This window comes from Mesoplodon mirus (assembly GCF_964341445.2).
Source record: "Mesoplodon mirus genome assembly, chromosome: 8".
Classification (NCBI taxonomy): Eukaryota; Metazoa; Chordata; class Mammalia; order Artiodactyla; family Ziphiidae; genus Mesoplodon; species Mesoplodon mirus.
In genome coordinates, this window is record NC_138984.1 from 52,294,389 (window position 1) to 52,308,569 (window position 14,181).

The 14,181-nt window shown below is 44.4% G+C and overlaps 1 protein-coding gene and 1 long non-coding RNA gene across 2 annotated transcripts in view; one reads left to right on the forward strand and one right to left on the reverse strand.

Annotated features, from left to right (window-relative positions):
- Window positions 1–14,181, reverse strand: part of TMEM163 (transmembrane protein 163) — a gene marked incomplete at its 5' end in the record, with an annotated part of 251,711 nt that overhangs the window by 74,957 nt on the left and 162,573 nt on the right. Inside the window, one exon of the mRNA XM_082631364.1 lies at window positions 13,162–13,253. Within this exon, the coding sequence (XP_082487490.1) occupies window positions 13,162–13,253 (92 nt within the window). The remainder of the gene's footprint in view (window positions 1–13,161; window positions 13,254–14,181) is intronic.
- The window catches only part of LOC309809885, a 216,095-nt gene that overhangs the window by 27,588 nt on the left and 174,326 nt on the right, over window positions 1–14,181 (forward strand). The gene's annotated exons all lie outside the window — the stretch shown is intronic.

The following is a 14,181-nucleotide window of genomic DNA, read 5'->3' on the forward strand; positions in this document are numbered from 1 at the left end:
TATTTTTAAAAACACATACCTATCTCTATTTCGTCTGGAAGGCCTACTGTTAAAAAAAAAAAAAAAAAAAAAACCATTTGGGACTTCCCTGGTGGTCCAGAGGGCAAGACTCGGCGCTCCCAATGCAGGGGGCCCAGGTTCCATCCCTGGTCGGGGAACTAGATCCCGCATGCATGCCTCAACTAAGAGTCCACATGCCGCAACCAGGACCCAGCGCAGCCAAAATAAATGAGTGAATAAATAAACAACTAAATATTTTTTTAAATAATAAAACTAACCCCCATTTATCCAACACCTACTATACATAACAAGCAACACTGTGACAAGAAACTTACCTATATTATCTCATTTGTTTTTCATAACAATTTTATGAGGTAGATAGAAATTATTCTCCAAAAAACCAAGAAACAAAAAACCAACTCAAGTATCCCTCTAGGTGCCTTCTATTTAGTGATATGAATAAGCTGAATCAGCCAGAGATGCCTGTAAAACCCATGCTGACTAAAAGCTCAAAGGGTGCCTCTATTTAGAGAAAGGCAGGGGACCAGGGAGGAAAAAGTCACCAGAGTTCTAATCAAGGCAATTTCATGACCACCCATAGGAAGGCTACAGGCACTGTGGTGGGTCACTTCAACAAGGAAGTAAGCATATGTAAAAGCACCGGGTGGCATTGATGGTGAGCACAGCAGCACCCACAGGCAGGCAGTAAAAACAGAGAGGAGAGGAGAGCTTTAGTCTTTGTTCCGACACTGGCTTGCCCTTTCTATTCCCCCAATGGGAAAAAAGGATGCTTGAGAGGATTACAAAAATAACACATGTACCTTGTAAAATATTTTTCCAAAAACCAGAAAGTATAAAGAAGAAAGTCACCACCAGCTATAACTAGCAGCAACATTTTGGCATTAATTAGTCATTAGTGGCAAGTACTATGCAAAACTGAATTTAAAATGTTCGATAGGAGACTGAAGGGAGAGGAAATATGCCCTGAAAATTCTGACTGTGAACCTTCAAGGACAACTATGGAGGAACCAAGCCCACAGAGATGTCCTCTGAAACTAGGACCCCTCAGTGAAGGGAAATTATCTGCCAATGTCTCCCACTGACCAAGGTGGTCACAAAGAGAAGGGCCTCGGACTTCCCTGGTGGCACAGTGGTTAAGAATCCGCTTGCCAATGCAGGGGACACGGGTTCAAGCCCTGGTCTGGGAAGATCCCACATGCCGTGGAGCAACTAAGCCTGTGCACCACATCTACTGAGCCCTCGTGCCACAACTACTGAAGCCCGTGTGCCTAGAGCCTGTGCTCTGCAACAAAGAGAAGCCACCGCAATGAGAAGCCCCCACTCGCTGCAACTAGAGACAGCCCACATGCAACAACGAAGACCAAACGCAGCCAGAAAATAAATAACTAAATAAATTTATATATATAAAAAAAATCTCCCCACTTCAAAGAGGGCTTCAGAACTAAGTCTGCTCACCTCAAAGCACAGGCAGTGGTTTAGACTACCGCAGCCCAGAGTGGCAGATGGAAGGATGACGGTCAATGGGACATCCAAACCCAAATCCCAAAGGGTGACCCATCTTCAGGGTGAAACTGACCGGCCGGTGTTCTTGGAGAGAGAATGCTCTCCACTCAGCAAATGCCCCATCCTGCAGCAGGTGCCAGAGGAGAGGATACAGCCATGGACAAACTCGGGCTCCTGTTCCTTGACGGCAAAGCCCTCAGCCCAGAATCCAGCAGGCCCTAGCCAGCTGCCAGCTTGGCCTGAAAACAGGAACCAAAGTTGCAAAGAGCATGGAAGAAATCCAGGCTGCAGCTAAGACAAATGATCCTCATTCACAAGGCCTTTGAGACATCGCAGGGCTGCAGTGCTTGTCTCAGCAGTCATTGCCAGGCGACCCGGGACATGACCACCAGCTCCTGGGCAGACCAACCCTGCCCCTAGACTGTCCCGAGGTGGCCCAGGCAGTTTATCCGTGCCTGGCCAGCTGCCAACCATCTCCCCACTGTACACAGAACCAAAGCCCAGGACTGCACTTCAAGTTGAATACTGTCTAGTTCTTAATTCCACTTTCCCTCTCCCGCCAATCAATTTTGGGTTGCAGCTAATTGCTAGGAAGGAACATTTCCAGGGGTGGGAAGGACAACAAAGTGGTAAAACCAAGACACACAAATGGTCCTTTGGAGAGGCAGTGTTACATAATGGTTACAAGCAAATTTCCAGGCAAGCAAGACCTAGGTTCAGACTCCAATTGTACCCATTTACCAGCCATGAGCCTTCAGCAGCAATATTTACCTTCTCTACCAAGTGTTAAATAATACCGCTACCTAACGCACAGTCCCGCATACCAAGTACAGAGCAGGTGCTCAGTAAATACTTATCATCTTAATAAAGGTTATGAAAATTTACATAAGATGAAGGGGTTCCATAGTTCAATCGTTCATCCTGCAACTCGATAACCGGCACCTATTAAATGCCAGGCATTATTCTAGGAGTTGAAAAGAATATGACAGTCAAGGAATACCCATGCTTTTTTGAGCGTAAAATCTTGTGAGGGCGATGGGCAATAAACAAATATACCAATACATCAATTAAATATAGGTAATTAGATCTATGAAAGAAAAAAATATGGCACTGCAAAAAAAAAAAAAAAAAAAGAATTATGGGGGGATGGGGCTGGGCAGAGCAGGAAGGAAGTTGTACTTCCTTAGTCACCGAAGTTCTACCATCTAGAGTCTGGGCAACGTCCCAAAATGGAAATAAAAGACTTCTCATCCCATCTGAAATTCTGGCAACCCATTTCCCAAAAGAAATACAAATGCCAAAAACACATATGTGAAAATGCTCAGCTAGACTGGTAACTAACATTTCTTTATATGTGTGTTAACATAGAGAATTCAATTTTCCACCTGGACAAAGGGCTGTGATCAAAATGAATGATAACACTTAGTGCGGGCAAAAGTGAGTAAACCTACATCCTCACCCCTGCCAGTGGGAATGTAAATCAGTATGACCTTTTTTGGAGCACAGTATGACACCGGGCATCAGTTATAAGTTAGCATATTATTTGACCCAGACTTCTAGTAATTTATCCTGAAGAAATAAGAGGACAAGAATTAAAATATAAATGTGTCAGGTAGTTATTTCAGGTTGTTTCTAACTTCAGGACACTGAAAACAACCCATGTCTTCAGTAGAAAATTGCTTAAACAAAATATGTTAAATCCATACATAGAATACTGCATAGCTATCAAAAAATAACATATCTCTGTCTTAAGATGGGATGATATTCAAAACATGCTGGTAGCAGAGAAAACCCAGTTTCAAAAGAGTATATATAGATCATCTCTATTTATGTGGGAAAAAAAGGATGTATATGGAACCATGCACATGTGTGCATACACACACACACACACAAGCTATAAATCAAAATGTTAGCTCAGGGAGGTCCTATAACAAGTGAGTTTTACTGTATTCTTTGGGGCACTAGGAATTACCCCAACCTTTTACAACCTTTGTCTTTATCCAAAATGGGGGATGGAGGAGGGGCATGGGATGAAATCAGGAAATCAAGGAATAATCTTTTATCACCTCACTACACTACTACCCCATGTCTCAAGGTCTAAAGCAACCTTCTACATATGCCAAAGCATGTATTTCAGTTTTTACAATTTTTCTTTGCAGAGTCTTTTATTCCACACTCTTGAAAGCAAAATAGAACAGTAGAGCAGAGAATGAGAAACTATCCCAGTACTGACTAATAAAAAACATTTTCAAAACTCTAGGGATGGAAAAGAAGTGGCCTGACATTTTTTGAGCGTATATTGATGTTACATTCAATATCATGTTCAATCTTCACCTCAATGCCCTATGGTAGCTATGATGGCCCTCCCCACTTTCACACATGAGAAAACTGAAGTTTCAAAAGATTAATGAACCACTGAAGGTCACGGAGCAAGTGAGTGCAGGTCTTACAGAGAATTCCTCTCCGGGACAGTATTAGCTTCCTGTGCTGCTATAACAAAGCACCACAAATCGGGGGTCTTACAACAGCAGTTTATTGTCTCAGTTTGGGGGTCTCAAAGTCTGAAATCGAGGTGTTGGCAGGCTCACACTCCCTCTGAAACCTACAGGGCAGAAGCCTTCCTTGTCTCTTCTAGCTACTGGGATTTACCAACAATCCTTGCATTCTTTGGCTTATACATACATCACTCTGAACTCTGCCCCCATTGTCACATGGTCATTTTCTCCTTGAGTGCCTCTGTCTCTGTGTGTCTCCTCTTCTTACAAAGACCCCAGTTGTACTGGATTAGGACTTCATCTAACTTGGTGACACCTGCAAAGATACTATTTCCCAATAAGGCATCATTCTGCAGCACAGGGGTTAGAATTTCAACATCTTTTGGTGAGACACAATTCAACTGGTAATAGGGACCAAGCCTACCCTCCTTCCTCAACTACATCCTGCCCACCGCATCACAACCCATTAATATCATGTTTGTGTCTGGTGGGTTTCATATGTTCATTTCCTGACAGTGGAAGGCAACTCCCTTCTGCCTTCAGGCAAGACTAAATCTAAACTATTCCAGGCAGATGAGCTCAGGATAGCAGCTCATGTCCTGCTATCAAGGCTCTACCTTCTGCATTAGCTCTCATCAGGCATGGAGGTCATCTCGGAAGTTATTTATTATTCTAGTTCAAGGTCTGCTCTTGAGCTAAAACACACTCAAGAGCTTTGTAAAGTTAAGAGCACTAGACAAATGTGGAGGAAATGCAATTCACCTTTCCAGAGCCCTCAGTTTAAGGGTAGATGGAATGCTCCCTGGGAAGGGGGGCAGGGAGGTGGAGGGACGTGGTACTATTTTTTTTTTTTTTTTTTTTTTTTGCGGTACGCGGGCCTCTCACTGCTGTGGCCCCTCCCGCTGCGGAGCACAGGCTCCGGACACGCAGGCCCAGCAGCCATGGTCCACGGGCCCAGCCGCTCCGCGGCATGTGGGATCCTCCCGGACCAGGGCACGAACCCACGTCCCCCGCATCGGCAGGCAGACTCCCAACCACTGCGCCATCAGAGAAGCCCCGTGGTACTATTTTAATATGTTCTTGGTGTAACTCTGCCTTTGTGGTCCATTTAGACCAGAAGCCAAAAGCAAATCACCAACCCATCCTCTCTTGACTGCAGCAGTTTTCTTTTTCCATTTCTGGCTTGGTTTCAAAACCAGCAAGGGGGCTACTGAAACCAGGAATCAAAAGACTATCAGAAGGAGAAAAACAAATATCGTACATTAACGCATATATGTGGAACCTAGAAAAATGGTACAGATGAACCTGTTTGTAGGGCAGAAACATAGACACAGATGTAGAGAACAAATGTATGGACACCAAGGGGGGAAAGTGGCAGGGGTGGTGGGGTGGTGGTGGGATGAATTGGGAGATTGGCATTCACATGTGTACACTGATGTGTATAAAATGGATGACTAATAAGAACCTGCTGTTTAAAATATATAAAATAAAATAAAATAAAAAAAAAAACAAAAAAAGACTATCGGGCCTCCCTGGTGGCGCAGTGGTTGAGAGTCCGCCTGCCGATGCAGGGGATACGGGTTCATGCCCCGGTCTGGGAGGATCCCATATGCCGCGGAGCGGCTGGGCCCGTGAGCCATGGCCGCTGGGCCTGCGCATCCGGAGCCTGTGCTCCGCAACGGGAGAGGCCACAACAGTGAGAGGCCCGCATACCGCAAAAAGAAAAAAGAAAAAAAAAAAAAAGACTATCAACCTATCCTGTCAACTGGTAGTTTTCAGGCCAAGCAAATTGGAAAAGGAAACAGGGCAAACACCCTGCCTGGGTGAGAACCAGCGTGCTCCACCTTTTTCACATGAGAAGACACAAAGGATTTCCATCTCTCCAAGAATATTCCTCTGTGCCTCTCACATTTGCTTTCCGATATGCTGCGGAGCATAATGCCATTTGGAGGTACATCTGGCACAAGAGAACAACCTCCCAAGCTGCATTTTTGCCTCAATGTGGCAGAATTAGAAGCCTGTAAAGGTGCACAGTCTTCCATCTGCTTCTGCCTCTCCATCTCAGGGAGCTGAAGGATGGATGGCCCAAACAGACAGCTGGCACTGGGAAGCCTTCAGGGGGCCTCCCACCTGTGCTGCAATCAGATGCAAAACGTCACAGGCCCCCAGTGAGCACCCAGCTGTACCTTCCAAGGCAAGCATCCTGATGGCCCTCTGCAGCTGACGGCAGCGGGAGGCTGTGGTACTTCCTGTGGCCTTACATGGTACCCGGGGCTGAGAACAGCTAAGACAGGCGTGAAATTCTCTATGTCTTTCGACCTTGCCAAATTCCTCTTACACTAATTTCTCCCACGCCCTCTGCCTCCATCATCTCCTTCCCCCCTCAATATCTTTCTCTCATTTCCAAGTCCCCTGGACTGTGATTTATTAACAACTTTGTCTGTTTTTAAAAAATAGAGTCAAAATGATCAAAGCAGCTCAAGAAGCTTTGTCCAATATGGTAGCAACTAGCCACGTGTGACTATATAAATTTAAATAAAGTTAAAAATCCAGATCCTTGGTCATCCTAGCCACATGTCAAGGGCTCAAGGGCCACGTGTTGCTAATAGCTACCATATTGGACAGTACAGAGAACATGTCCATTATCACAGAGAGTTCAACGCACAGCTCTGGTCTAAAGGATATAAAGTGTCTCCCCTCTTTCTCTATCCCCAGTCCCCCTCCCAGAGGCGACCCTGCTGCTGGTCTCCTTTGTATGCTTGCGGAGATTTTTTTTCATATGTCAAAACAGTGTGTGGTTTTAACAAAAGAGGTTTGCATCCACAAAGAGAAAAGACTCTAAATACGATTTGGCTCCAGGCTTTCCTCACTTAATGAACCTTGGAGATCACAATATAAGTGTACAAAGCGTGCTTCATTCATTTGCGTGGCCTCATAGCAATCCACTATCGCCAGGACAACCATCACCACCGCACCCTTGTAACCACACTCCTCCGTGTCTCCCTGCTCCCTTGCCCCCAAACGCTACCATCCTACTCCCAGTCTCCACATTCTCAAACTTTTCTGCCTCTTCCCCTCACCTCTTGCCCTAATAAAACCTGGTTGAGACAAAGAAAGACAAATATCATATGTTATCACTCATACGTGGAATCTAATTTTTAAAAATGATACAGATGAACTTATTTACAAAACAGAAACAGACTCACAGATTTCGAAAACAAACTTATGGTTACCAAAGGGGAAAGGTGGTGGCGGGGAGGTGAGGAGGGATAAATTAGGAGCTTGGGATTAACATACACACACTACTATCTATAAAATAGAGAACCAACAAGGACCTACTGTATAGCACACGGAACTCTACTCAATATTCTGTAATAACCTATATGGGAAGAGAATCTGAAAAAGAAGGAATATATGTACATGTATGACTGAATCACGGTGCTGTACACCTGAAACTAACACAACATTGTAAATCAACTATACTCCAATGAAAATTTTTAAAAAAACCCAAAAACCCTAGCTGTTCCCTAAGGAAGCTGCCTTCCCTACCTCTGCAGTTGAGACAGCGTTTCTTTCTCATCCACAGTCTCAAAGCCTGTCTTCCTTCTGGTGAATTCCAAACCACTTCTCTGGCTCTCTCCGCCAACACTCCCAGTTGCCCTCAGAGTAAACCACCCAGGACTCCTCCCCGTGGTTCTCCCCCTACCCGTTCACTGATGACAACAGCACCTGCTTTGCTGCCTTCATCCCCTCCCTGACTTCTGCAAACACCCCTGGATCCCAGACGGAGCATCCAGCCAACACCTGGCCTCACACCTGGCCCTGACTTTTTTTTTTTTTTTTGCGGTACGCGGGCCTCTCACTGCTATGGCCTCTCCCATTGCGGAGCACAGGCTCCGGACACACAGGCTCAGCAAACATGGCTCACAGGCCCAGCCGCTCCGCGGCATGTGGGATCCTCCTGGACCGGGGCATGAACCCATGTCCCCTGCATCGGCAGGCGGACTCCCAACCACTGCGCCACCAGGGAAGCCCTGGCCCTGACTTTCTGTCCTCACCCTACCTCAGCCACCCACTCCCACCCTAAATCGACACCAATAAATGAACCACCTGTGAAATCCTGGTCCTTAGCATCCCACCGTCAAGTTAGTGTCCCACACCAACAACTGCCAACCAAAGCAGGATTTCTAATCCAACGCTGACTAGTCACTAACCTTGCTGTGGTCCTCCCAACCCTCACCCAGCTGGATATCCTAGTGTATTCTTAGAATCCTTCCCTTACAAACAAATGACTCCCTTGCCCCTCCTTCTAACACAGTCACCTGTTGAAAATCGTTACCGTGTGTAAGCCCAACGGTCCACCTTCCCCACATACATATTTCCTACCACAGGAAGATGATGTAAATTTGGAGCTTTTCAAAATAGATAACTAGCTGGTGGAATTACAAAATGAAGCAACTGCTATGGAGAAAAGTATGGAGATTCCTCGAAACATTAAAAATCGTCCTGGGACTTCCCTGGCCATCCAGTGATTAAGGTTCCGCGCTTCCACTGCAGGGGAGGTGGGTTCGATCCCTGGTCAGGGAACTAGATCAGGAAGGAAGGAAGGAAGGAAGGAAGGGAGGGAGGAAGGGAGGGAGGGAGGGAGGGAGGAAGGGAGGAAGGAAGGAAGCAAGGAAGGAATAGTCCTACCACATGACCCACCAATCCCACTGCTGGGTGTATTTCCAAAAGAACTGAAAGCAGGGTCATGAAGAGAGATGTGTGTACATCCATATTCAAAGCAACATTATTCACAATGGCTGACATGAAAACAACCCAAATGTCTATCAACAGATGAATGGAATCACAAAACGTGGTCTACACATATAACAGAATATTACTCAGTCTTAAAAAGGAAGGAAATTTTGACACATGCTACAATATGGATGAACCTTGAAGACACTACGCTAAGTGAAACAAGCCAGTCAGTCACAAAAGGGCAAATACCGTATGATTCCATTTATATGAGGGACCTAGGGTCGTCCAATTCATAGAGACAGAAGGTAGAGTGGTTGCTACCAAGGGCTAGAGGAGGGGTAATAGGGAGTTGTTTAATGAGTATAGAGTCTCAATCTGCAAGATGAAAAATTCCTGGAGATCTGTTCCAGTAACAGCAGAAGGTGATCGATCCCATGGAGCTTTTGTCCTTGGACAACAAAACTACGAACAGTGGTATTAATAATTACCAGAAGACAGCTGAGGCCAAGTTTTGACCATTCTGTATAGTACTTTGCTTATCTGCTTAATGAATCAGCCACAGGGGCTTCCCTGGTGGCGCAGTGGTTGAGAGTCCGCCTGCCGATGCAGGGGACATGGGTTCGCGCCCCGGTTCAGGAAGATCCCACATGCCGCAGAGCGGCTGGGCCCGTGAGCCATGGCCGCTGAGCCTGCGCGTCCGGAGCTTGTGCTCCACAACGGGAGAGGCCACAACAGTGGGAGGCCCGCGTACCGCAAAAAAAAAAAAAAAAAAAAAAAATCATCCATGACGCTATAAAAGAAATAGGCTTTTTGTGACCTTTTACTGTTGTCTTTTAATTTACAAACAGTTTGGGTTAATCTAAGTGACCACATGACTTTGGAATTTTGCATGAGGTATTCTGTCATCTATTTCTTGAAATGTATTTATTGTTTAGTTGCTCTGTGGAAAATAAGGAAGCTTAGGTTTATAACTGTTCAATTCTTATTGCCATCCTCTAGTCAAATATGTCTTTACATTGTTTAAAAATACCGAAGGGTTCCACCTTCTGTCTCTGTGAATTTGACGACCCACAGCAACGTGAATACACTTAACACTACTGAACTATGAACTTAAAATATTTAAGACGGTAAATAGGATATGTTTTTTAGCACAGTAAAAAAAAGTGTGAAACAAAGCAAAGCTTATTAGAGCTCTGCTCTGTGATGGTGGTGAAGACATGCTCTCTCCCTCTGAGCATCAGACACTCGTCACACCCACTGTCATCAGGCAGCAAGGCTGAGGAGGGAAAATTAGAAGAGTTAACTAAGAACTAGTTGGGTATTTCCCCATTCTCTCAAATCTTATTCTCCAGCAACTAACTGAAAACCAAAGGCTCTTCTGGCTATGCCCCTCATAATTCATTCATGCTCATTAATATGCAAACATCAGTTTCTCAGCTGGCAGTGATTTCATGAATTTTTAATTTACACGAGATGAGCCAGGGATTAAAACTTTAAACTAAGCCAATGATACAGGTGATTGAGTGTTATTTTAATCCCTAGATTAAGAATCTCCAAATGAATCCATGGATATCATCATGTTGAACAATCATCTGGGAATTATCAAAGCAAATCTGTGAGTTTCTGCCTTATGGGTATTAAGAAAGATACACATTTTTTAAGGGTACTTGTTTGGGGATCATTAAAAACAGTGAAACCAATGACATTTCTTGTCATCAACCTTAATGTTGGAAAAACTCCAGGCCACCTGGCAAATGCTCACAGAGATCCCAACACTATAGAAAAGCCACAATAATTTGTGGCTTTGTGACTAATATGTAAGAGATTCATTGTAGCATAAAGGAAATCAGATTTAAAAAGCAAATTAGAAGAGAGAAATTGAGAAACACTGAATTCAATTCCTTCTAGAATTGCAAATCAAATTCTGGGTTATTAACTCCAAAATAAGAGAAGGCAGAGGGAAGAGCTTTCTCTTCTGAGGGCAAGGCCCAATAGAAATATAATATAAGCCCCATATGTCATTTTAAATTTCTAAAAGCCATATTAAAAATGTAAACAGAAGCAAGTAAAATTAATTGTAATAGTTTATTTAACCCAATACATCCAAAATATTCTTAAACAAGTAATCAATATTGTTTTAAAATTATTAATAAAATGTTTATACTCTATTTTTCTTACTATGTCTTTGGAATCTAGTGTGTATTTTACAGTTACAACACCTCTCAGGAACAGCCACATATAAATGCTAAAAGAGCCTCTAGTGGCTGCCATATTGGATAGCACAACTATAAATCCAAAGAATATGTGTTCTTCTGATAGCACAGGGACCAGCTCTTGAAAGTCGAGTATATGTCTGTACTGCACTCTCCAGATTGTTCTCACTGTATTCCTCAAATACCAGCCAGCAACAGCCTGGGTAGATGCATTCACTGCTCCTTCAGCTAGACCAGTGTTAATTCAACTTCTATCATTATAATACTGTCATTTGAAATTTTACAAAATCAGTTTACTACTATTGTTCCTTAACTTTTTCAACCAATAAGTTGAGTCACTTGTTCAAAAATTAACCTTATCCTGAAGAATATCATCTGTGATATCAGAGATTTGATACTTTAATTATATTTGTTACAAGAGCTAATGCACATTAAAATACACAGTTAACACTTAAAAGAAGCTTTTGTGTTCTATCTAAAGCCAACAGCTAAACTAAAATTTGCTCTCATTCTCGAATCAGTTTTGGCATCATCTTTCAAGCTTTCCATCTGGCACATGCAACCTCAGATATATTACTATCTGAGTCCCCTGACACTCAACATTTGTATGTCTGATTGTGACACAGCATCCCCCATCAAGAATACCTTCTGTCTGGGCACCGCAACAAAGCACAGGGCATTTACTCATTTGTATTCAACTGTCCAAATGCTGCAGAGGTGGAGTAAAGCTGCTGCTCTAATGACCAGTGATGGCTCAGTCCCAGGGGAGCCCCCTTTATAATTAATAACAATGGCAGCTAAGGCTTACTGAACTACATGCCAAACACTGCTCTAAGTTAATACATATAACATAATATTATATTACATCGTATATGTGATGATTATCTCACTCACAGAATCGTCACAATAATCCTATGAGGAGGTACTGTTATTTCCCATTTTTTCCAGGTAAGGAAACAAGGCATAGACCAGTTAGGATAGTTTCCCATGGTCACAGAGCTGACAAGTTGTGGACCTGAGATTCAAAGCCAACAAATCTGACTTTGGAACCAGGGGATTACCAGGAGAATAAAAAAATGGAAATCGGAAAGATACATGTTTTATGGTCACAGACACAAGTACCTCAAAGACAAAATCATCACCCACAAGATGTAGAGACTGGGGCAAGCAATATCCTCTAATACAGAGAGGGAGAGAAGACAAGTAGAATAATTTAGAATGCCTTCAAGATGTCTTCTGTAAATTACAGCGGAGAACTCATCTTACTTAAAAAGAAAGGGAAAAAAAAGCATAAAAATTCAAGGGAGCAAAGATTCCAGTAACACAAATTGAGAGAGGCCGGAAGGATGGGTGGATTGGTAGATGGATTTGAAACAGGAGGGAAGGGGACAGGGCACAACCTTTAAAAGAATGACACAGACGTTGAGGATATGACATAAACCTTGAGCCTTATTATACACTCACTGTATATATCAGCATGCTAAGAGACACACCCACCAGAGCCATGATGGTTCTGAGGCTAACCATAAAAGGTCAAAAAGTGGGCGGTGGCCCAATTAGTGGAAATCCCTGCCCCTTCTCCAAGATAGTTGGAGTAATCCTCCCACTCTTTAGTCTATGAAATTACCCAGCCCATAGAAACTAGCCACCCCATAAGTCAGGGACCACATTCTGTCTGTGGAATGTGTATCTCTCTAAATAAATACCTATCACTTTGTCTCTCACTGAATTCTTTCTGTGCCGAGACATAAAGAACTTGAGCTTCAGTAAGTCCTGAGACCAGGTGTGTGATTTCGATGAAAAGACAGTAGGTTCAATTCCCAAACTGGGGTTTGACGGGGTTTGAGTCCTGGCCTGGGGGTTCAAGTCCCAATCTGAGTTGTGCAGTTTCGGATTGATCCACGGATAGATGAATGGATGGACAGACAAATGAGCATACAAATATTCACCCTAGACTCAAGTGCATAGAACAGGGAGAATTATAAAGGGACATCCCATCTCTCTGACCATCCCAGAAGGGGCCTATCATATAGCTGATATCATACCAGCCAGTCTCAAAGGCAATTTGGGGAACTTATTATTCTCATCACCGGGACCAAAGCTACAGGGTGAGCTGTGCTGACAGCCTAATTACGTGCCCCTCATTTGCGAGGGTTCTGCAGTCTGGACGAAGACAAAAATCCACTTACATGTATTCCCTATGGGCAGAGTGTACAGCGGCCGCGTTGCTGTAACGCCACAGGACGATTGCAGATGACAGGACGTCGAGGATGGCATCAAACTAGGAGAAGGAGACATGGTATTAGTGGTTTCCCAGAGTTAACAGGGCACAACTGCGAAGACACGAGGTAACCGTTCTGTGACACAGAACATCTGAGCCAGTGACCTCAGAGCAAACAGGCTTCACATCGTTACAATGCTGGTCATTCATCATCCTCAAGGTGAATCCTGGGAATTCTGAGCCAGGGCACCCAACACGCCTACCTGGTGCCAGGGTCACGGCTCCCCCTGGTCCCTCGCTGCTGGGGCCTGAGAACCCACACTCTGGTGTGCTGGGCTCTGCTCTCGGGGCCTCTGGCTCCCAGCCCTCTGGAGACACAGGCAGGGTGATGGCACTGTTCTGACACGTGTGAAATTGATTTCCCCAGGGCAGGCAAGATAATTTCAGCATTTTCCTGCCCTTCCCAAGTAGAAGATTCAGGCCAAGGACTCTGTGTTTCTGGCTCTCAGTGGGACTGTTCTATTGATACCTGGGGTCCAGGGGTCCAGAGGGTGGGGTCACCCAGGGGCTCCGGGAAGTCTGCCAACACCGTGAAATTGGATGCAAAATCCAATGCTTTTGTTCAAATGAACGAGTGAATAAGAGAGAGAGAGAAATGTAAGAGAGGAGAGGAAAGAGACAGGAATATGAGGGGGGGGGAGGGGGGCGGTGGGGTGGAGTGTGTGAGTGCGTGTATGTGGCATTTGGCATTTTTTTGGAGAGACAGTCCACACCTTTCAAAAGATTCTGAAAATAATCTGCAAGCCTCAAAACACTGAGGGTGTGTGTTCCTGTTTCCAACCGACTTCTCCCCACAACAAAGGGAAGAAGTAGGTTTGGGAACAGGAACACACACCCTCAGGTACAGGAAGCCCTGAAGCTATGCAGGAGGGCTGTTTCAAGGAGCTTTCTCTGCATGAGTCACCACACCGCACTTTTCATCTGGAAA